Source organism: Plodia interpunctella, chromosome 11 (genome assembly GCF_027563975.2).
Source record: "Plodia interpunctella isolate USDA-ARS_2022_Savannah chromosome 11, ilPloInte3.2, whole genome shotgun sequence".
NCBI lineage: Eukaryota > Metazoa > Arthropoda > Insecta > Lepidoptera > Pyralidae > Plodia > Plodia interpunctella.
The window spans coordinates 8,673,851-8,696,289 of record NC_071304.1 but is presented as its reverse complement, the minus strand read 5'-3'; the positions used below and the strand labels follow the sequence as shown (position 1 = coordinate 8,696,289).

The 22,439-nt window shown below is 38.6% G+C and overlaps 2 protein-coding genes across 4 annotated transcripts in view; one reads left to right on the top strand and one right to left on the bottom strand.

Annotated features, from left to right (window-relative positions):
- Window positions 1-22,439, bottom strand: part of LOC128673717 (protein tweety-like) — a 72,182-nt gene that overhangs the window by 5,338 nt on the left and 44,405 nt on the right. For 2 of the 3 annotated variants that reach the window (XM_053751761.1, XM_053751759.1), the window contains exons 2-13: window positions 10,852-10,923; window positions 9,327-9,483; window positions 8,869-8,997; window positions 7,397-7,540; window positions 6,443-6,655; window positions 5,715-5,843; window positions 5,064-5,201; window positions 4,286-4,430; window positions 3,253-3,398; window positions 2,462-2,559; window positions 989-1,147; window positions 318-532 (exon numbers count right to left, since the gene is read on the bottom strand). In XM_053751761.1, coding sequence (XP_053607736.1) covers window positions 352-532; window positions 989-1,147; window positions 2,462-2,559; window positions 3,253-3,398; window positions 4,286-4,430; window positions 5,064-5,201; window positions 5,715-5,843; window positions 6,443-6,655; window positions 7,397-7,540; window positions 8,869-8,997; window positions 9,327-9,461 — 1,617 coding nt within the window. In that variant the 5' untranslated portion in view covers window positions 9,462-9,483; window positions 10,852-10,923 and the 3' untranslated portion in view covers window positions 318-351. The remainder of the gene's footprint in view (window positions 1-317; window positions 533-988; window positions 1,148-2,461; window positions 2,560-3,252; window positions 3,399-4,285; window positions 4,431-5,063; window positions 5,202-5,714; window positions 5,844-6,442; window positions 6,656-7,396; window positions 7,541-8,868; window positions 8,998-9,326; window positions 9,484-10,851; window positions 10,924-22,439) is intronic. The other variant, XM_053751762.1, reaches the window with a different exon arrangement.
- Window positions 16,261-17,028, top strand: LOC128673719 (probable salivary secreted peptide). The gene is made up of 2 exons (XM_053751764.2): window positions 16,261-16,446; window positions 16,888-17,028. The coding sequence occupies exons 1-2, from the start codon at window positions 16,261-16,263 to the stop codon at window positions 17,026-17,028; spliced, it is 327 nt and encodes a 108-aa protein (XP_053607739.1).

The window sequence follows — 22,439 nt, the reverse complement described above, 5'->3', positions numbered from 1 at the left end:
AAGTAAAAGGTTTGGCTTGAGCCTGTCTTCTATGTTAAATAAATAAATATATAAATAGGGACATATACAAATTGAACTAGCCCCAAAGTTCGAGACTTGTGTTATGGGATACTAACTCAACGATACTATATTTTATAGCATATACATATATAGATAAACATCCAAGACCCCAATAAGAAAAATATCATTTTCCATCGTGACCCGACCGGGGATCGAATCCGGGCCTCTAGGTTCAGAGGCAAGCACTTTACCACTGCGCCACCGAGGTGGTCACACAGTTTTATTATAATTATAGATTAGTGTGATTTTTAAATTACCTGCGTTATGATCGTGCGCGCCCCCTGGCCTGTCTCAGTAGAAGTCGTTGCTCTCGAGCGTCTTGCACTGCTTGCTCAGCGTCGCGTACTTGCTGTTGTGCGGCGGCCGGCCCAGCGTGTGGCTCCCGCTCAGCGCCGCCGCCGCGCTGCCGCCGCCGCCGCTGGCGCCGCGGCCCAGCGTCGCCGACCCGGACATACGCGATCTGGAGATTGGACTGCGGCACGTTATTATTTATTTATTATTATTATTTAAATGTGACGTGAAAACAATCGCACGGAATAAAAAAAATCATGGAAAAGTGAAATAAGCGCGGCACGCGTGACAAAATTCACGTCGTATAGTAGAAATCGACTACAGAGCGCTTTAGTCGGCACAGCAGCGCCATCTACTTTAAAATATCCATGTATTACTGTAAGCTAGGTATAGGGGAGCAGCTAGTGTATACATGAGTAGTACCTGGCGCGGTCGCGGTCCAGATCCATGAGCTGCACGGCGGCGCTGTAGGAGGGCGGCGTGGGGGGTGGGGGGTTGGGGGGAGGAGCTAGTGTATACATGAGTAGTACCTGGCGCGGTCGCGGTCTAGATCCATGAGCTGCACGGCGGCGCTGTAGGAGGCCGGCGTGGGGGGTGGGGGGTTGGGGGGAGCAGCTAGTGTATACATGAGTAGTACCTGGCGCGGTCGCGATCTAGATCCATGAGCTGCACGGCGGCGCTGTAGGAGGGCGGCTTGCCGTTGGGGAAGGGCGCGGGGCGCGGCAGCGTGCGCGAGCCCGCGCTGCTGGCGCCCGACGACAGGAACGGCGCCTGCTCCTCGCCGGTGCCGCTGCGTCTGGAGGGGGGGGCAATCACATCGTGTTGAGCCGTTATAGACGTCGCCCTACCCTGACCCCACTTTATGGAGTGGAGTGAGTACTGCATGTCAGCCTCCTCCACTTCTCCCTGTCTGATGTTAACCGATCTGGAACTTTCTTTTTAGCTCCTATCCTGCCTAACGCATTCAGCGAAAACCACGGAAGAGAAAATAGAAGAAACATTGAGCAATCCCCAATATTGAAATATCAGTACACATAATTTGATTGACTTAAATACGTCACACATAAATTTACTTTACCTCTATAAGTGGCCAGTACTTCTAAGGAAAACAAAGGAGTATTTATTTGAAGTACTATAAGTATACAATATAATTATTTTTATTTTGTGCACTTAAATGTATGGCCATCATGACGTTTTGTCATTTCAGATGTTTTACCAATATGACGATTTTAAATTTCAGACGTTTTACTAGTAAGTCGTTTTGCTTTTGGGTCGTAACCCACAAATACATTTCACTATATTGTCTTCTGATACGGACTCATAATAAGGAGAAGAAAACATTCTGGAATCGAGCGGTAATCGAACCCACGGCTCTCGGATATACCTATATCCGAGACAGTGCTAACCACTGAGCTATCGTGGCCATGCCCGACCGTTACGTCGTTACAATTTTGTTACTTTCTTGTTGATTTTTGTTCACAATATATTTTAGGAAACTAAGATAACGAACTGTCGGCAAAACTGTTGGCCAGAGCACAATCTATATTTTAAAAAATTAATTGTTCTACGGTCTTTAAAGAACAGCGGTCGGCAACCTTCTAAGAGGTAAGGACCGCGATGTAGTAAAATAAGGTAAAGTTGGTCCACAGTTGTAATTTTGCCCCACATATAATCAATATTTCCACATCCATCTACTCAAGACTTTAAAAATAACTCTGTCTTCAAAGATCGAACTTGCGCAAATACGATCCGGACACTTTGTGAATTAGCACACATAATAACCTTAGTTTTACTTATTTTTTGTGTACCTTTTACCCAATTTTCACTGTATCAACTACCTACATATTTCTCACTTACCTTCAATCATGTAAAAAAAAAAATTTGGATAAGTACCCACATAATCATAAATATATTTTATATTACTTTACAGTGGCAACATCACTGCTAAATTGAACTTGTTAAGCTGAGAAAAACGCTGTAGCTTGCATAATAATTATTATTATTACAACTATGTACTTAAGCTCTATTATGGAACTGTTTGTTTTTCCGAAATAAAATAAAAATAAAATTGAACAAAAGAAAGATGCCGCTTCAGATAGACGATACTCACTTGGTGTTGATGTAGATCCAAGCATGCGAGTCGACCAGCACGATAGCGGTGAACAGGAAGCCGGCCGCCACCGCCGCCAGCAGCTGTAGTGACAGAGCCTGGAATACGAAGTCAATCGTTAGTCCACTCACGTTTCGCCGGCTTATAGCCATAACGCGTTCCGAGTGTTGCCTCGTTGCTGATTTGTTTATTATTATTATTATTACATCTGTTGGATGATAAATCCGGCATCCGTCGAAGTGGGTCTTTTTTTAATATGTATAACACCTATATTCGTTAATTAACGTCCTTGGAGAAAAGGCTACGGTGAAGTTTGTTGCGCCGGTTATTCTTCACCTGCGCTTTGGAAGTCGGCAGTAGACTTAGTTTAAGTATTTTTTTGACGTCAATAAATGATGTATATCATCCTAAATTGGATAAAGAATTTTGATTTTGAATTCACGGACTATCGAAATTGTATTTTATTCTTGAAAGGTTGCCAGCTCAGTAGTGTTCATAGACCACCACCGGTAAAGGCAAATATCGTAAAGAAACCAGCACATTGGTTTATTTTTAACTTGTGTATGAAATTTCAAAGGCAATGGCAAACCACTCATTAATTATTTACTCATTGTCTATTTGCAACTAAACTACCATCCACACTCAAACGGACTGTATAGTATAGCTAGGTACATTTCAATAGATTGACAATTCTAACTTCGACAAAGGCTGTTGTGTTTGTTTCATACAGCGTAATAACCACGACCGTGAGGAATAGAGTTGTGAAGAAGACGAAGAATGAAGTCCCTCACCTGCAGGCCGCTGTCGCAGAAAGCGCGTGCGCCGGTGACGAAGTATGCGCGCGCCATGCGGCACTCCAGCGCGCCGCTCAGCGACACCAGCGCGCGCTCCGCCTCGCCCGTGCCCGCGTTCAGCGCGCCCAGCGTCGGCTGCAGGGCTGCGGGGGGCAACGACTTATTGTAACACAAAAAAATCACAACCTTGCAGTAAATCTGATGAGGATTTTCCTCATTGAGAGCCGGCGGCAATAATACACATGATTTTAATTTTATTACAGATTTAGCGTGACAATAAAATCACAAGCGTAGTTGAGATCCCTAGTAAGCCTATCTTGTACAATGAACATGTCCATTTACAATACTGGGCAATCTTTAATTTTTGCGCATCGTTATGTAAATCGGCGGATTTTACAATGTGGCCGCGACGTACCCGTCACGACGTGCTAAGATGAAAAATCGACGGCAGAGGATATACGCCACCGTCTGCCTTAACTAAATGGAAGTTCGAAGAACTAGCTTCGTTCATCGATGCTCGATGATGATACATATAGCCACATGTACACTCAACCCCATTGGGCAGGGAAGTGAGCATCCCAGTGGACAGCACGAGTATGTTAATAGGTCGCTCGCGCTGTCACTGCTCACGTCACTGCCGCTGCCCGGCGCTGCCTCGATTGTCGGTTTTTCGTGCGGAAGTCAGGACAACTACACCACCACAGGAGTGGAGTTTATGATATTGAGCGGGTAATATGGGGTGACTTATACTGAACAGTCATAATGCTGTCGAACCAGCAATTCATTCAATCATTCCAAGTCGTTTTTACGAGTAGATAAAGGGGAGAGAGAGAGAGAGAGAGAGAGAGAGAGAGAGAGAATAAGAATATGAAGGCTGAGTGTAAATGCTCACTCGCGTCGTTATCGCCGCAGAAGTATTTAGGGAAATATTTCCGGCAGCGGCACGAGAAGTGGCAGTGGGCTGAGTGTAAATGTGGGGTATGAACCAATGGCTGAATGGCCACACACAAGAGTGAATGTGGTCACCGACCCGGGTCGTTGAAGAGCTGCGGCGCGCCGCGCGCCAGCACGGCCAGCGCCTGCCGCACCGCCACCACCGCGCGCTGCGCCGTGCGCAGCTCCGCCGTCAGCACGTTCTCGCGGGACACCTTGCACGACAGGTAGTAGTGCACCATCTGCGAGTAATAATCGAGCTATTACATACAAGCTACGACACGAAACTTGAAATAAATAAGTGTGTTATTTCAGGTTATATTCTACCGGTACAATCAAATTTAATAACAATCCGTCCAGAAGATTTTGCGTGAAAGAGTAACAAACACACACACGCATACATCCTCACAAACTACATAGTCAACAAGTGTATATCATCCTAAATTGAATAAATTTTAATTTTAATTTCAATATTATTAGTAGGATGTGAGAAGTTCGCCCTAGAGACACGTGTCTCTACTGTGTCTACCGTACCTGTGTACTGCTACGTAGCAGTACACATTCTGACAACGTGTAAACGTTTATTGTTAACATTTACGATCGAAATATTCAAGATAACGGAGTGAGAAAAGAATGTCCTAATTATAACTGAAACTTGTGTCAACAACTCGGTAACACGTCGCTTTATTTTACCATAAATAGCGCTGTATACTCTTGCGCAAACCGCGCATGAACACCGCGAAACAACGTGACGCCAGCACGCACCAGCGCGTTGTTCTGTTCTGCGATCGACGTTCGCATTTTGTCTGCGATTCGCGCAAGAGTTTGTTTTGCAAGATGACACCGGCACCACGCTACACAAACACGAGACTCACATCCGCGGGCAGGTTGTGGTTGGCGTAGTGCGCAAGCGCACGCGCCGGCTCCTGGCAGGCGTCGCCGGCCGCCACCGCCAGCGACACCAGCACCGCCGCGCCCAGCCAGCACGCGATCAGCGCGAATATCGCGCCCACCTACAGAATGACACGACATTGTGCTGATTGGACACCATATTTGTTCAACATTACGTATTATTTCAAGTCCGATGCTATATTGTACTAGCTTTTGTGTGTACGCTCCTAACATATTATTATCGACATCTCGGGTTCTAAGCAACGTATCACAATGAAACCCATACCTGATTTTAAGTTAGACCATCCGCTGTACAACTGTGAAAATCACATCCGATTCCATCCAGTAGTTTTCAACATACATGCAGACATACAAAAATTCTAAAAAACATTTGTTTTGCTATATAGTCCCATAAAAACCCCCCTATAATTATTTTTCTTTTAAAAATGTTAAACTCGTCGCGCAAGACACGTGACCTGATCGGAAATTCGTAAGATGTCAAAAATGCACAACGTAATATTTAAGATTTCACCTCTGCCGGCACACCAGGAGTGCAAACCGTTTTTTCTTTTTTATTACATGTATGTATAGATAGACAGTCAATCAATTATATAGCTTCAAGTAGATATACTGACACAGAGCAGCAGCAGCGCGCGCCGCGAGCGGCGGGCGGCGGCGGCCAGCAGCGCCACGCACACGGCGCCGCCGCAGCACCAGCCCGCCATGCCGCCCGCCCACCGCGCCGCCTCCCACACCCACAGTTTCTACAATAATTATACAAAATTTCCGAGATTCAGTAGTTTGTAGCTTTATGAGAAACTAGCTACGCCCCGCGGCTTCGCTCCCGTGGGAATTTCGGGATAAAAAGTACCCTATGTATTCCAGGTTACCAAATTTGACAACAATCTGTCCAGTAGATTTTGCGTGAAAGAGTAACATACATACAAGTACACATATACACACATACATCCTCACAAACTTTCGCATTTATAACATTAGTAAGTTAACTATTTAACGTGAAATTTGACATGAATTATTTGAATTCGTTTCAACAAGCGTTCTCGAGGAGGGTCACGTGGTCGCTAAGCACAACGAAGACTTACACATTAACATCTTTTTAAATGCGGTAGGAATTTTTGATAAGTAAATAAATAAAAATATTACCAATTAAATTACAATAGAAGAGAGATATAGAGAGAGATCGCAATAGGCTTACGAAACTTATATTTGTATATGAAATATCTTATATCCCTATAAAAAGAAGACAAAGTCATTACAATTTCTAATATCTTTGGTGAAGAAACTCATTCGGGGAGTCGGTCCATAGATTATGTCTAGTTCCCTAGTAGCATAAATAAGGTACCTTCATAAAAGCGTCCAAGTTTAGCGCGGCCAATGGCCTCCTCAAGTTATCCGCGGCGGACACAGCCACGCTGGCGTTGTTCCGCAGGGTGGACAGCGCCCGCAGCAGCGTGCCCAGCGCCGTCTGGTTGGCCACGGGCATGTCCAGCGAGTCCGCCAGCCGGGCCAGGGGCGCACGAGCGCGCGAACCCATCGTCTCTTCCAGAATACTCGACTGGGATAACATAATTTTTTGTACAAAAATGATATTTTAGGACGGTTAACGACCCCTTTGGCGCAGTGGTAAAGTGCTTGCCTCTGAACCGAAAGGTCCCGGGTTCGATCCCCGGTCGGGCCATGATGGAAAATAATCTTTTTCTGATTGGGCCGGGTCTTGGATGTTTATCTATATAAGTATATATTATAAAATATAGTAACGTTGAATTGGTATCCCAAAACAGTCTCAAACTTACTTTGGGGCTAGGTCAATCTATGTGATTTGTCCTAATATATTTATTTATTTAGCTTTTATTGTTGCCATTGAGAGATTCAATGCGTGACGAGCGATAATCTAATACATGCAGTAAAACCTTGAGGAATTCCCTCGTCGGGAGCCGTTCCTGGGCGCACCATCAGGTTATGATTATCACCGTAATACATTGTCATCAAATCAAAAAACGAAACTAAATTTCAGCTCAATCGCTTGAAGATATCATATCTGCTTCAAAATTGAATTACAAGATTCCATTCAAACATACATACTAACTTACATTGCGAGTTAAATAAAAGCTTGTAATAAATTATCAACACTCAACAGTACACTAAGTAATACACTTATATCGTGGCTGGACAGAGAAAACTATAGAGTTCGTCACTAAACTATCTTTCGTTTCGCTTGTATGAAGAGTTTCAAGAACAATAAATCATTAATAGCGTATGCGTATTACACGGAACCCTAAAAAAAATTGGCACGGACCTGGTTCTTGACAGTGTTGACCAGAGCGGCCAGCTGGTTGCCCGCCTGGATGCTCTGCAGCATCGCGTTGTGGAGGTCGTCGTTGCCAAACAGACCGACGCCGATCGCACCGCAGCACAGCACCGACAGAATCATTAGCGTTATCTGTTGAGGAGAAGATTTTACACATAGTACAATCTGTCTATAGAGGTTACGGTTTTTTAACGAACTATCATTTTATGCCATTGCTATATCAAACAGAATGGTCAAGATTTAAACACTCAGTCTTGCCAGACAAAAAGAGACAGCGCCCTAATTTATTTTCTGCTATACTAGAGACAAGACTGTGTGACTGGTACAACATCAGATAAGTTGTATGATTACATAAGTTTGTTTAAAAAAATGTCAGAGATCTTATTATATCGAAGAGACTTTAGGGTTACAGCTAGTCACAAATAATTCTTCGATAGTTATAACTAGCTTTTTAGCACGAATTCGCCCGCGTGAATTTCCCACGGGAGCAATATTTTTTTCGAGCGGAAAGGTACTCACCTTCTCCGTACATTATATTACATTTATGCAAAATTAAAACTTGCTTTTGAGTTTATGATATTAGTTAGGAATTTAGAATTTTAGCCAGGAAAGAACCAACTGTGTAAACAAAAATTGCTATCACAAATTACTGAAACAGGAATCGTTGTTTGCCACAATCATTTCTACCACCAATTAACAAGGCTACCGGGAAATACAATTCCACCAGTTTTCATTACCAGCATTCATTCTTCGTATTCCTCATCATTCATTAAATCAAACAAGGCTATAAACCGAAGTGGGAATTACATTAAAATCAGTCTAAACATGTTCAAAGTAGTTGTATGTTTAAAACAGAGCATCGGTAATGGCTGCCATATGGAAGTGGTGTTTGAAAGCTTGTGGGAATCGTTTGATTGCATTCGCAGCGAGCGTTATAAATAGGATTGTAATGCTTATACGATTGCAGTAAGACCGTACAAGACCCGGTATTCACACAATCTATTTATGTGGTAATCAAGTCATTCATAAAATCTAGATAATATTTATCATTTCACAAAGGAAATTTGATACTGAAAATCCCGCAGAATGCTCACTGAGCTGCTTTTGTCTTTATTGTTTTTGTCTTATTGTCTGTTGCAATAGAAATAAGCGATTCCTATGTCTAATTCTATGTTTTTTGTTACACAAATTAATACAATAAGATCAAGGGAGGATTTAAGCTATTTTTTAACCCTGTATTGTGATTTTATTCCAAGGTATATTACTTCTTATGAGCAAATATATCCGGCGAGCATGTATGAAGAGAGAGCTGAATACATCGGAAGTAAACGAGATTTGCCAGGATTGATATACGTTTTCTCCCTTAATCCTTTCGTCCTTTAATGGGTGTTCATTTTATTATACACGTTTGCATTTGTATTATTCGTTGAAATGGGAAGGGATACTATAAAGTTCCATACCTTCAAAGCAGTGATACTCTTGGGCGGACGCTGCTTCCTGTCGCAACATCTCGTCATCAGGTATATCAGGAGGATCACCAGCGTCAGGATCAGCCACACGCCAGGTATCGACGCGATTATGCCCAAGCTCTGAAAGATAAAAAAAAACAGATATGGTAAGAAATATTTTCGTCTATGAAGACTTGCGACAAAATCTATTTCATGGGAACACTAAAAAGAAACAAAAAAATATCATCTACTTTCCAAACTTTGAACAAAAAGCAAAATAACTAGAAGTATTCATAATTGAAGTTGAACACAAGCTAATTGGAGCGGTCTTTTATTTGAGAGCGGGAGCACTAGGGAGCAAGTAGGCAGCTTGTACGAATGCAGCAGCCGGAAGAGAAAGTCTATAGGAGGTGCTATAGGCAGCTGTAAACTACTGGTGCGGTGATAGTTCTGTATGTCTATGGTGGTACCTCGCGGTAGACAGCTGAGTTGGGCGCGAAGGTGTCGTTGACCCGGTGCAACGTGGTGTTGACGTGCGGCACCGAGTGCAGCAGCCGCGAAAGACGCGGCGGCGTGTATTCGTCTGAAACGCCCGACGCGCCCATCGCGACTTTTTCACCTTTTCACCTGGAAAATTAATTTTAATCTCAATGGTCGGTTCTCAGAGCGTTTCCACCGGCCGCGCTGTCATTAGAATTTTTCACATTTAGGCTTTAAATTAATTAATCTGTACTGTGGTAATGTAAATTTTATGAATGATTGATTTTGGAAATTATTCCTTCCTCAAGAAAATGGACGGACCGTAATGACTATAAGAGCACGTGTGTTCTTCAAAATGCGAGTTTATACCACGATAAGCAATTTAAAACTATTAGTTTACAAGTGCGAAACGTTAACATCATATTGGCAATTGAAAAGTACATTAGATTGTAGAGACAACATCGATCCATGTGTTTATATGATTCATTTTACAGTTTCTGCAGAATGGTAAACACACGAATCGGATCATCGATATACTGCACGTTCTCTCTACAATAATTATAAAATATCTAATCAACATTTTAATCTATGTCAGCGCAAATATCAAAAGTTAATTGGAAGAAAAATTGTATACATAATTACATGTATGATGATGACAATTATGTAATATGGGGAACCGTAGACAATCCGATGGAAAGTTTGAAGTTGCCTCAATACTTATTTTATGGATTTTTAACATTGCGTATGGAATTACTTCACAGTGCCCCAACAGTCAATCTTGTCATTTTTATAGGGCCGTCTGTATTATTAATGGTTTAGCACAAAATAAAACTAACTAGTTCCATTGGTGTTAATCTAATCTCGTAATATTAAAATGGACGAACAAAGCTGTTATGATTTTTTCCTAAAAGAGCAAAACTTCACGACGCTCTTAATATCGAATAATTACTTACTAAAGACATATTAGTAAAATGGCATTGTATGTATAGTTAGATCGCCACTAACCAGCAATGGCAAAACAATCAAAACATATTGTAATGCCCGCTGAACATCTGGCAAGGCATAACTATAAGCGGCCATATTGCAAACACATGTCACGGAGAGCCCGTCCGAAGATGGGATGAATCACGTAATAATATTATTGTTCAGATTATGGATCATCCTTATTAGTTAGGTGCCCAGTTCTAAGGTGTCGCTAGTGGGCACATTGACGGTATTTATTGCAATACTCTTCTTAATTATGTGTTTATAGTAATGAGTGTGATCATCGTATGCATGAAACAAGGAGATTGAAGGATTGAAGAAATTTTAATTTAAGTTGTTAAGGGTGGTATAAGTGGACTCAAACTGATTACTTTTATCCTGAAATCCCAACACGAGGACCAGCAAGCGATGAATATCAATCTCAAAGAGCAACGTGACTACATTACTATTGTATGAAAAGTTGTCCAATTAGAAGTGAAACTGGTACATCATTTCATCGATCATGTATGCCTTAAAATAATGGATACCTACCACAATAACCAGAATAACGGAAGAGCTCACGACGTCATGACTGGATTCCACGGCGCCTCATCGGGAATTCATCTGAAACAAACGGGAAATGTGTTATTGATATTCATTTGTTACAAGGAAAATTATTAGCAAGAAATAAAACAGCAAGAAATCGCAAAAAATAAACAGAAAAGCACAACATACCAAATCTGGCTCGAAACCAGGATATAATGAGAACTAAATATTGCCCAAATCCGAAAATTTAATGTAACTGTTAGTATTTGAATTATTAATTTGTATTTAATTAATATTAATAAAGCAAGAAGGTAAGCTATAGGTAGATAGAGTTAGTGCTCAAATATATATAATTTTCGCCAGTCTAATTTTTTTACGTGTGGATAGGCCATCGTCTCATCCATGCAGCCACGGGAGGCTGGAGGTATGTGGTACTCGGACCCACTTAAACCACACGGTGTCAACGACAACCGCAAAAATAATAATTTAGATTTGAAAATGAAGAATCAGAAGAAGCAAATTGCTGATCATACTCGTATAATTAAATCTCTGACGGACATTAATTAAAATCCACGTGCATTTCAACATTACAGATACCCACGTGCTGTTAATTTCAACGAAGAAGCAATGAAGTCGATCAATCAAATTTCTTTTATCTATGAGTCGATCACATACATGACTGCATCTATCGATTACCACGATATCGGCAAAGCAAATAAGTACTTTCATGTTGATGACCATTAAGAAAACCAAAGTGTCTACGTTGTCTTTCAAAATAATGAGGAAATTAATTCTTTGCAGTTATTCTAAAACTCACGTTTAATTACGATGAAGAGACATTCGAAGCCAATAACAGAGATGACGATGCATTATCATCTCCGCCTTGATATCGGCAAATAAACGTGCATTATCTGAGATCAACACCCGCATACACATTATGGGTGACAGAGAGACATACGACAATTTACCGTGGCCAATTGCCTGCAGTATACAATATTCCCCGAAGTCGTTCGGTCGTTATATCCATCGTGGCTTTCGGTTCCAGGGAATTTAGTACATTCTTGTGCATAGAACATAACGCGAGTGTTTTCGTCGAGCAATATAAAATTTGGGTGCTACGAGAAACTTCGAAGGTTTTCAAATTAAAAAGTGACTTGATGTAACTGTGAATGAATAAAAAGGTTTGAACAAACATCTTTAACGATATATTACAACACATAAAACAACTGACTTATTGAAATCGGCATCAATCACAGTCGGTAATTTATTAAATAATTATTTTTATCTAACATAAACTAAATGAGTGAGCAACTAATATAATTGAATTAACAATTAAATGAATAATGACGATCATTAAAATAAATTAGAACCCAGCGGGCGACCCTAGAACTTCAGCGATTATCTTGACCGCCAGCGAAACTTTCAGCATTTGAATTCACATGTTGACGCTGACTTGTTAGTTTTAAAACTAGTTTCACAGAATCGCGCCCATTTCAGATAAATACTAATTATGAATGAAAATAGTCATTATCTCAGCTGAAATCCATCCATACGTCCAAAAAAATAAATTTATTGATCTTGTACTCTTACATCACTGTGAACCTTATTAAAGATTTGAAAAAAGATTTCTATTTTAGTTATTCAATTTTAGTCCTAATTTAAGATCCACTAATTAGATTAGATCTGAGTTTGTATTAAAAAAAACTATGCAATTCAATGGCATATTTCTTTTCGATCGATTCTTTTCGATTTATAGCATCATTTGCTACTCAAAGTAGTGATTCGTGTAGATAGATGCTTGAATGCATCATTCTTACTGAGGATAACACGAAAACTTCCTTTGAGTCACATATGTCTAGTTGATTACCATCGTTAACCATTTTAATTTTCTAACTATCGGGGCATATTTGAAGCATCACATGTTCCAAGTGATGAACCATATCCCTATCTATGTGACATGGATAAGGTCGATATGGTACATAACCAACCACGTTGACAATGCAGTGGTTGAAACTCTGAAGGGTTTCAACCACTGCAAATACAAGGACCAATGCATGGATGAAATACAAGGATGAAAAAGCTCGAGAGGATACATTTTTCGTTACTAATCTCGACCAATGCGAAAGTTGCTTAACCGCGGCCGCGCGAAATACTGCGTCAACTCAAATAAGATTTATAATTTTACTTTTCAGTTTGTTTCGATCAGCCTTATTCCCTTATTACTAAGGGATATTGCGCGTCCATAAGGCGGATTATGACAATGACAGTGCTTAACGACTTGAGCATGCCGAAGCTGTCGTCACAATATTTTGTCACAGTGGAGTGACCACGAGGAATCTATGGAGTTTCAATCACAATGTGATAGAGATTGTCAACATTTCTCAGTAGAAATTCAGTACTTTTCGAATTTTAATACTTGAAAAACAGCAGTGGTTAGGTACTCGTTTTAAAGTATACAGTATTTCGTGTCGATATGAGTCATGCATGGTAGTTTTCATAGGCCACCCATTGCTCCCGGTGAGGAAAAACATCGCCGATGATATATCAGCTGATGTGTGTAATGGAGAAGACAACTGGTAAAACCACTCCACATTGCCCAAAAACTTGGAAATATGAAGAACATTGTTTTTCCAGTGTGTCAAGTTCTCTTGGTGTATTAGGTATACTTTAATTGGGTCAGTGTTACCAAAACATCTCGACATCGTAAAAGCCAAGGTTCAAATAGTTGCTCTTACGCAAGCTACATATCCTGTTATTTTCTTCAATGGTCGTCAAGAGGCCTAATTTTACTGCATCAACTATCTGGAACTACTATATACTACATTCAACCAGGGCCGTCAGTATATGACGGCTCAGCTCCCCTACCAGCAAAATAGTTATCAGAATACCGTAACAATTGACGGAGCGAGCGAAGCGAGCGAGGTCTACAAATCAACTTGGGACAAAAATACATTTTTTGTATGTATGTATGTATGTTTGTAACGCAATAACTTTCGAACCGTTGTCTGATTTTGATGAAATTTAAAAGGTATATAGCATCTGTCAATAGAATTGTTAAGTTCGCGGGTCAACTAAATCTGTTAATACGTTTTCGAAATATTCACAATTTTGTAAAAAAATAATGTGATCGTGAGGAGTTCAAGTTCGCGGCGAACAACTAACATAGTTCAATGTCTGTTATCTTTCTAAAAGATCTAAATTGTTTTTGATCACTTCTGAATACTTATATCAAACTAAACCTTTCGTTCTAATAAACATTGAAACACTTTCATACAATTTGGGAATATTTGGTTCTTTTCCACAATAAATGGTCTTTCTAAGAGCCACTGATTTAGATTAGGTAAGAACGAAAATTATGAGACAAATATAGTCTTCTAGAACTTCAATTCTAGCAATCTTATATAAATCCGCTGATATGTTCGGCACTTGATCCACTTCTTGGATCGTTTTGATCATTGTTATGACATTCAGAGCCATTCTCACCCACGGAAACTCATTTGGTTCGTTACAAAAGCCACATCAATTTTATTTCTAGAAGCAAAATCCTAACCTATGTTATTAACGCGAAACTTTATATTTATACGACTTTATAATTTTGACGACCTCGGTGGCGCAGTGGTAAAGTTCTTGTCACTGAACCGAGAGGTCCCGGGTTCGATCCCCGGTCGGGTCATGATGGAAAATGATCTTTTTCTGATTGGCCCGGGTCTTGGATGTTTATCTATATATGTATATGTTATAAAAATATAGTATCGTTGAGTTAGTATCCCATAACACAATTCTCGAACTTACTTTGGGGCTAGCTCAATCTGTGTGATTTGTCCTAATATATTTATTTATTATCATTTATTTATAACAATATTAGGATGGCTTTTTTTTTACTTAATCTTAAGTCGATAGCGTATCTATAGTAAATACTACACTTATCGATTTTTTCATACTAGACTTGGATCACTATTATTGGAATACAGGTAGAATGAAACCATTAATATATAGGATAATAAACAGATAGGATACTATTTATCTAAATTCCAAAATATGAACGGATTTTCGGTCTTTGTTTTCAGAAATAATGTAACTAGCTTATTATAAAGGCCCTAACTTAAATTGACGCTTGTGACAAGGTTCATGCAGTGTTAAGTCTGAATCAAAACTGACACTTGACGTAAGGGCTAAGTAAGTACTTGCATGACCCAACTCAACGTTATTAATCTTCGTTCCGTATCCCAAAGGAACCCCTTTTAATTCCGTTGACACATGGACATGTTCACAAATCGTGGAAGCATATGATATAGGATTTGGAAGTAATAATCGTACACTAATTTAGACTAACGGGGATATAAAAAAAACAATGAAAAATTTAATATCAAAATTATTGTAATGCCATAAAAATGTCGCCGAAACCTGTACGATTCTATGGATTTATCTTTGTTAAAAACCGTTTAGAAAGTGATAGAGTATAACTAACTAAAGGATCGAAAGGAAGGAAACTTCATACACTAAATAGAACTAGAATTTATACACAGACTTCACCTTGCAACATTAGCTGGATCAAGATCTGATGCTGAAGATTAAACACAGATTTGTTCTGATTTGTGCATTGCAATTTCCAACGAGTGTGCTTATCTGTCAACTTTGTTGCATAAAAAGTCTCCAACACATAAATACCTGTCATCGAATGACGGAATAATCCCGAGGCATTAACATCAGAACTGTCAGAGTGATAAAACGAAGTTGACGTTGCGTCAGCCAGTGAACGCTAAAAGCTTTCATCGACAGGCGCCCACGCTGTCAGACTCAATACTTAGGTCTACTTTAATACAACATAATCATTCGCTAAATCCGCGTAAAAAACATTTCTTACGTGCTATCGCATTTATTTTTAAGTTATACATACCGAGATATGATAAAACGCGTATGTAACTATAAAAAAAACACTGATTCGAAGAACATTTTCAATAAGCAACTGTTAGTTCAGCGGCAGACGATAACTTAGAATCAAACCAAAAAAATTTTGCTAATCATTTTTATATCTGTGAAATTTCAGATATTCTAATAAGAGCCCATTAAAAAGACGCAAAAAATGATGATTGATATATCATTTATTATATTATTTTCGAATAGTGCATGCGGCATATAGATGGGCCAATTCAGAACCTGACAGGTCATTACGTGCAGTACGGATGCCGTTTCAAAAACAATAATTTTCTATTTACGCATGACCTTACGTTTCATAACAAGAAATAAATTGCTAAATAAGGAATAACTAATGTGTTGTTATATGTCATTGAAGATAATGAATTATCAGCTCCAGGTCTTCAGGTCAAAATTTATTTGCGAATTTTGCAAACAGTGTGCATTACACTTTCAATATCTATAGCTGTATTAACTTTGACTTTAAATTTAAAAATAAAAATGAAGACTTTAATATGGGTGACGTTGTTCAGTTTTGTGGTGTACGTGTCAAGTGAAAATCGCTTTTTCGGAGTAAAGACTCCTGATTCTAAACTGATTTATAGGAAAAGAGTATTCTTGGAAGCTTTTCCTTTTAAGAAGAGGGTGGACTATGTGGAGTTCACGAATTCTGCTGTGCCAATTACGGTATTATTTTGTTTTAATTAAATTGCATGCCCATTTGCGGGAACAGTCGACTACACGTCAAACTACGCAAACTCATTGCTAAACCACCGCTATTGCTTCCGCATAAAGGTCTTTGTTAAGTAACTTGATCTGCGGTTCTCTAAACGTAAATTAAATTACATTTTAATTTCTAAAGGCCATGTTGTTATATTAACATATACAACTTTCTTCTTTGCAATTATGATCAGATGCAAGGAAGTACGGGTGATGTGCTGTGTAAACGACGTTAGTCAGAGTAGTCTAAGAATTCACAAGTCAAAACAGAACAAACGAACAAATCAACAAACATATCTCAATAAAAATCTACAATCATCTCACATTTGTTATTATAGCAATAAGCCCGCTGTTGGTTGATGAAGATTTTTGTACTGTATATAAACTTCTGGTTATTTCCTCTTCCAGGCGGTGTACTGCTACGACTATCAGAACAGCGAAGCCTCAGTCAACTGCACGTCAGGCGGCGTTGGCTATAACTACGTAACGTTACGACTGAAGAGCCAGAGAAGTTACAGACTGGACTATGCTATTGAGATCTACGCGTGATGATGCTGCGGTGACTGTTCGAATCAAACTGCGTCGCAGTGAGGAATATTACCTAATGTTAGGTGTCCACGGGGTGTTGCAACTTACAACGTGAGGGGGTCGATCAAACCCGCTCGATAGAACACCTTCAGCGGCTGTGACCGCTTGTTATAATTTCAGAGCAGCTTTCTCTTTAGTTCTCGAATTTAAATGTTGAAGATTCGGCCCCGATTTGCTGCTTAACTTCAACTTTCTTTCCTTTGGGGAATGCTGTTGTTAGAGGCTTTATAAGTCTTGACAGCTGAAGTCACTTAATCGCCACGGAAGATGAGAACCACAAGCCTCAGAACAGAAATGTTTGATTCGAACTGTACCAGCTCGTCATCTACTTAGGGTTCAGAATCTGTACTCTTGGAGTACGTGCAGGTTTTCTGTGACAAACTACATCAACCTCTCTTACATAAATCCTAGAGCTCAATTTAGATTGACATTGTACAGCCTACCACCAGCAATAAGTTATATAGATTTTGTGCATGATACTTATGGCATAATAAATTATTGTTTTTAAATTAGTTTTATTTGCTTTATAAACTTATTCTTACATTTTAAAGTTCAAGGTTACATTTTCATCGGTCCTTTTATTAATTCCTACTAACATATCAGATTCTGGTCGTAAAATGTAAATATGCAATACAAATATATAAAAACTATATTGGTATACAAACTCATGTGGTACGAGTAGGATCCGAACCTGGGACCTTACGATCATAATCGAGAGTGATTCATCCTCTGGAAGCGGTAAACTTTATAATGTCAAAAACACTAGTCTACTCAAGACACAAAACTAGTCTGTGACTAACAGCTTTCCTTGAGTCTAGTCTAGGTTATCGTTGGTTCCCGGTAGTTTATTTTTATACAGTCAACTCGTTAGAGCGACATACCGTTTTTTATCTCTCTCGGAAATACTAGGACTTCTAATTATGTTCTAGTGTAATTACTTTAATTTTCTTAACTAGCTGTGGCACTGGTCTTTTCTTTACAGTCGTGGGAATTTGGATAAAAAGTATTCGAAGTTTTGGAAGCTTTAATTGGAACTGATCCAGTGGTCTTCCGAATAAATAAGTAGTTGTTACTACACATCCAATTTTCATAATTCATAATTTTTCTAACAACGGTTAAACGAACCACTGCCAATCCGAATTTTTTATCACACATCAATATGTGTGTTACACAACAACTTAAACTTTTGTTGCAGTCAGACTATTGAGTCGGACTGCAACATAAAGTTATATGTGTTGTAATATTTATGCATCTATTTGAAATAAAATTATTTACTATATTGTGAAGATAAGGATCAGCATGTCTCGCCACAATGATGTCATGTAAATTTTCTACTTCTAACGTCAATGGTAAGGTTAACACGCAAAATCCAAGAAAGGCGATGTCATGATAGTTTCGACCCAACGACAGAGAAAACTAAAAAAACGTAGTGTACCTAAAAGAGATAGAAAATTTCCGTCAACTGTCCGAACTATTTCGTTACAAAACATCAGATTCGGCTGAGCACGCGGGTGTTAGGAACAAAATACTTGTTTCTTTTCCGAGTAGTATGCATTAATATTTCTAACATGAGCGAAATTATATGACAAAGTCTCTAGATTGCTCAGTCTACGTTTCGGTATATATGTCATAAACAATATCTACTATAACTACACAATAATGTACAACTGCACGTCAAATTGAACCCCCCTGGCCCCTGAAATATGTACGCCGCGATGATAGCTACGATGTACAATAAATTACGTTAGTCGAGTGGTCAATAAAATCATGTCCAATTTCTGGCCCCGATAAACAGCTCGAAATGTATTAGAAAATTGAGACCACTCATAAGTCACGAGCTCACGACTGAGCCATAAAGATATCCACATAACCAGCAGGTACAACCCGTATGACATTCGGTATACTTGGCATCGTGAGCTCAAATATTATACTTGTTCAAAAACTTGCTCTTTATGTAAAGAGTCAAATCCTACTTGAACTTTACTAAACTAAATTAAGATCAGGATATGTAGAAAGTTTAAAAACAAAACTATTGTCCAGTACAAAAATATTGCGTTGTCATATGATATTGTTCTATATCTGCATCTGTCATTTGAGAGTATTCATTCTCATTATACATTCTCGGCTGCCAGAAGAAATTTAAAGGTTTATTTTTGTAAGCGGGGTCCGCTTATAAAAATAAACCTTTAAAAAAATCTGAACCTGAACTGAAAGTTAAAATTAAAGAATACTCTTTGGGTTATACTGTTGTTGCCTATCGGCTGTCAAGGCTTTTTGTCACTTATACGTCATCCACGGGATGTGATTTATGAAGTGATTTATTTCTAGGGAATCACATGCCCATGAGATTTTTCTATGATAAAATTATTATTCACTGGTCGACGTAGTCGACTGTACATACAGAGCTAGGAGGCACAGCAATAAATTTGTTCATATCTGGAATCTGGCCGACAAAAATGCCTTTAATTTGGTTGTATTTGAATGAATATACATTTCAACTGAAAACTAGATGAATATTATCTTTGAAACGGCTCTAAAAGCACTAATTTTAAGGGATCATTATATAAGTCGAGTATCTGGAAAAAAAACCTGTTAGTTTGCTTTCCAGATTGTCTCTACTGGCAAACAGTAGAGAAAATAACTCTAACATTAGTTTAATTAAGTAGAAACTAACAAATTCATTAGCATTCAGGATCCGGTTGTCGCATCAAGCGCAATGAAAATCACACACAAGAAATCGTTAATATAGAAGAAAAACTAAATGTATATTCTAAACAAAACCTAGAAAGAAGCCAAGTCATATATGAATCGAGAGATATTTTTATTTGATGTCTCTTTCAAGAATTTCACATAGAAATCAGTCAAATCTCATACCAATATTACCATAACATTTTTTTTTCCCAAGATTAACACAAAACAATTTACATTTTTCTAGCGATGTTTGGACTTACTATAACGCGCCTACCTATTTGTATATTTTTAAGACGACATCGGCAAATGACTATAAATATAGTTTAATGTCAAAAATTACGACATCGGCAAATGACTATAAATATAGTTTAATGTCAAAAATTAACGCAGACTGAAAATCCTAATTTGAATCACTTAGATTTGCGTTCAAAACATTGCATCTTTTTAATAATTCTCATACCTTGTCCGTCACGATATTAGCTACCAATGAAACCATAACAGACACCGAAAAAGGGCAAAGGGAACGTTGTGCAACGCACGCCGTTATGTGATCTCGATTGCACATTGTTGGGAACTCTCTAGAGAACCGAATTTGTACTATGAAGTGCATTTCATAGCATTTTTTTAACAAAAAGATATTCGACATGACTTTTGATTTAATAGAAAAGTAATTATAGTTACTCCGGTGGCTTGGCGACTATAATAAATTTTGGCATCAGATACGTGGGGGAACTTCAATTTAGAATCTAAAAAATTATATCCTAAGATTTGTTGAACCTAGAAAAGTTGGAATAATTAAAATTCACTATATTCACAGCAAAAAAAGATGGCAAAAGCACTTCAGACCCTTTCAATAGAACAATTTGTAAATAAACGGAGTGAAAAATCTACTAACGGTGCGGTAGAAAAATACACGAAAGTTCGTAGAAGGTAACAATGCTTCATATAAACTGACAGGGGCTTCGAGAAGACAGAATATTAAACTGCGTCACTTTTGATCAATCATGACAACTAAGAAAACATCTTTAGGAATATAAACAATATCCATAATTACGCAAGTGCTATAGAACCTTTATGTACAGTCAATTGCATGTCAAGTTATTCTGCATAGACGGACCTATGCCTTGGTAATAACGCCTAATCTACAATGAATTCGAATAGGTTGAACTGCAGTTGTTTACCAAATGTTGCCTCTAAAATCTGTGTCAATTTCTCCTTTGGTCCGTAATGGCAGCTAATAGCAATGCATTCAGGTTGGTGTACAATCAATCATTATACCGCAGATAATGATCTAAATGATCATTAGTATTGTCTATTCATTTACTTTCTACTCCGATGAGCTTTTTAAAGTGGGGTCACGTTGTTTGAAGTACATGTTTCTAAAAATTATGTTTTTCATTCATCTACATGTATTAGAATATATTGATGAACCATATTACTGCATTATAGATACTAATTTTCTATTAGATGACGTCAAAATCAACAACTATCAAAATTCATATTCATTCATATTAAATAAACACATCACAAACTTATATTGGAAACTAAGTACATATGTGTATGTAAAACTGATGCCGCTCGCAGATCACCATTATTCATTGGTGGAACTAAACCTTTGTCACAATTGTATGACAAACTGTGCTTATCGCCATCTGTAACCACAATAGGCACACTAAACGCCTCGCAACATGCAGACTTATCAGACGGCATTCACACCGTAATGCAATTTGCTGGTTGCTTGGCCGTGACCGCATTAGAGATCGTCTCAGTTGTCACAACGATCGCTGTAAATACAGTCACGGCTAGAAGGGACGAAAATAACTGTTCATCTGGTAGACATATGTTTATTAGTGTCGCTATTTTAGTAATGCAAATGACGAGGCCTATTAGTATGTCCTGTAAGCTATCGGCACAAATTAAGATTTTAATAAGAACTTAATTATTACAAAAATTGCTGAAATAAACCCACATTTGTTGGCAGCTACAATACATATGTACAAAACACTAATAATTGTTAATACTAACAAAAATACGTCTTCCGTTATAAATCTAATAAAGGGAGTTCCTAAATTACGCTTGACAATGTTACAGTGTAATAATTAAAATTCTCCTTGACGTATTTGACATTGATTGAAACATGTAAGAAGACGTAATAAAGCCGACAGAAAATTATGGGACTTCTGATGGAAACCTGAGCAATGTGGCGTATATCAATTAAAATTCTAAGAGAGAATTGAAGAAGATTGAAAAATGCCATCAGCAAAATGTGTCAACGTTTTTCTAACTATGCATTCTTTCTTGTGATCAGCTTCTTAGAAGTTGTCATCATCTTCATCTTACCAAGGTTGGTCGTCAGCTCCTTTAAATATCTCTAACCCTGTTTGGCTTGTAGTGGCAACTTATGATGTGGGTGTTCATTACATTCGCATGTTAAATGAGATATGGCCATATATCCACGAGATAGAAAGTAAAACAAACCAGTAGACCGTATACTACCACATTATTGTATATTTTTTAATTTGTAATTATTTTTTTTCTATAAATTGTCACAGTATCACGTCGATCTCTTACGGGGTAGATAGAGCCATTGCGAAACGTGGTCTTCGATTGATGCCCATCGGCTTACTGTTGGAATAGATAATATAGGTTGCTAGGCATCGCCTTGGAGAAAAATAAATTGT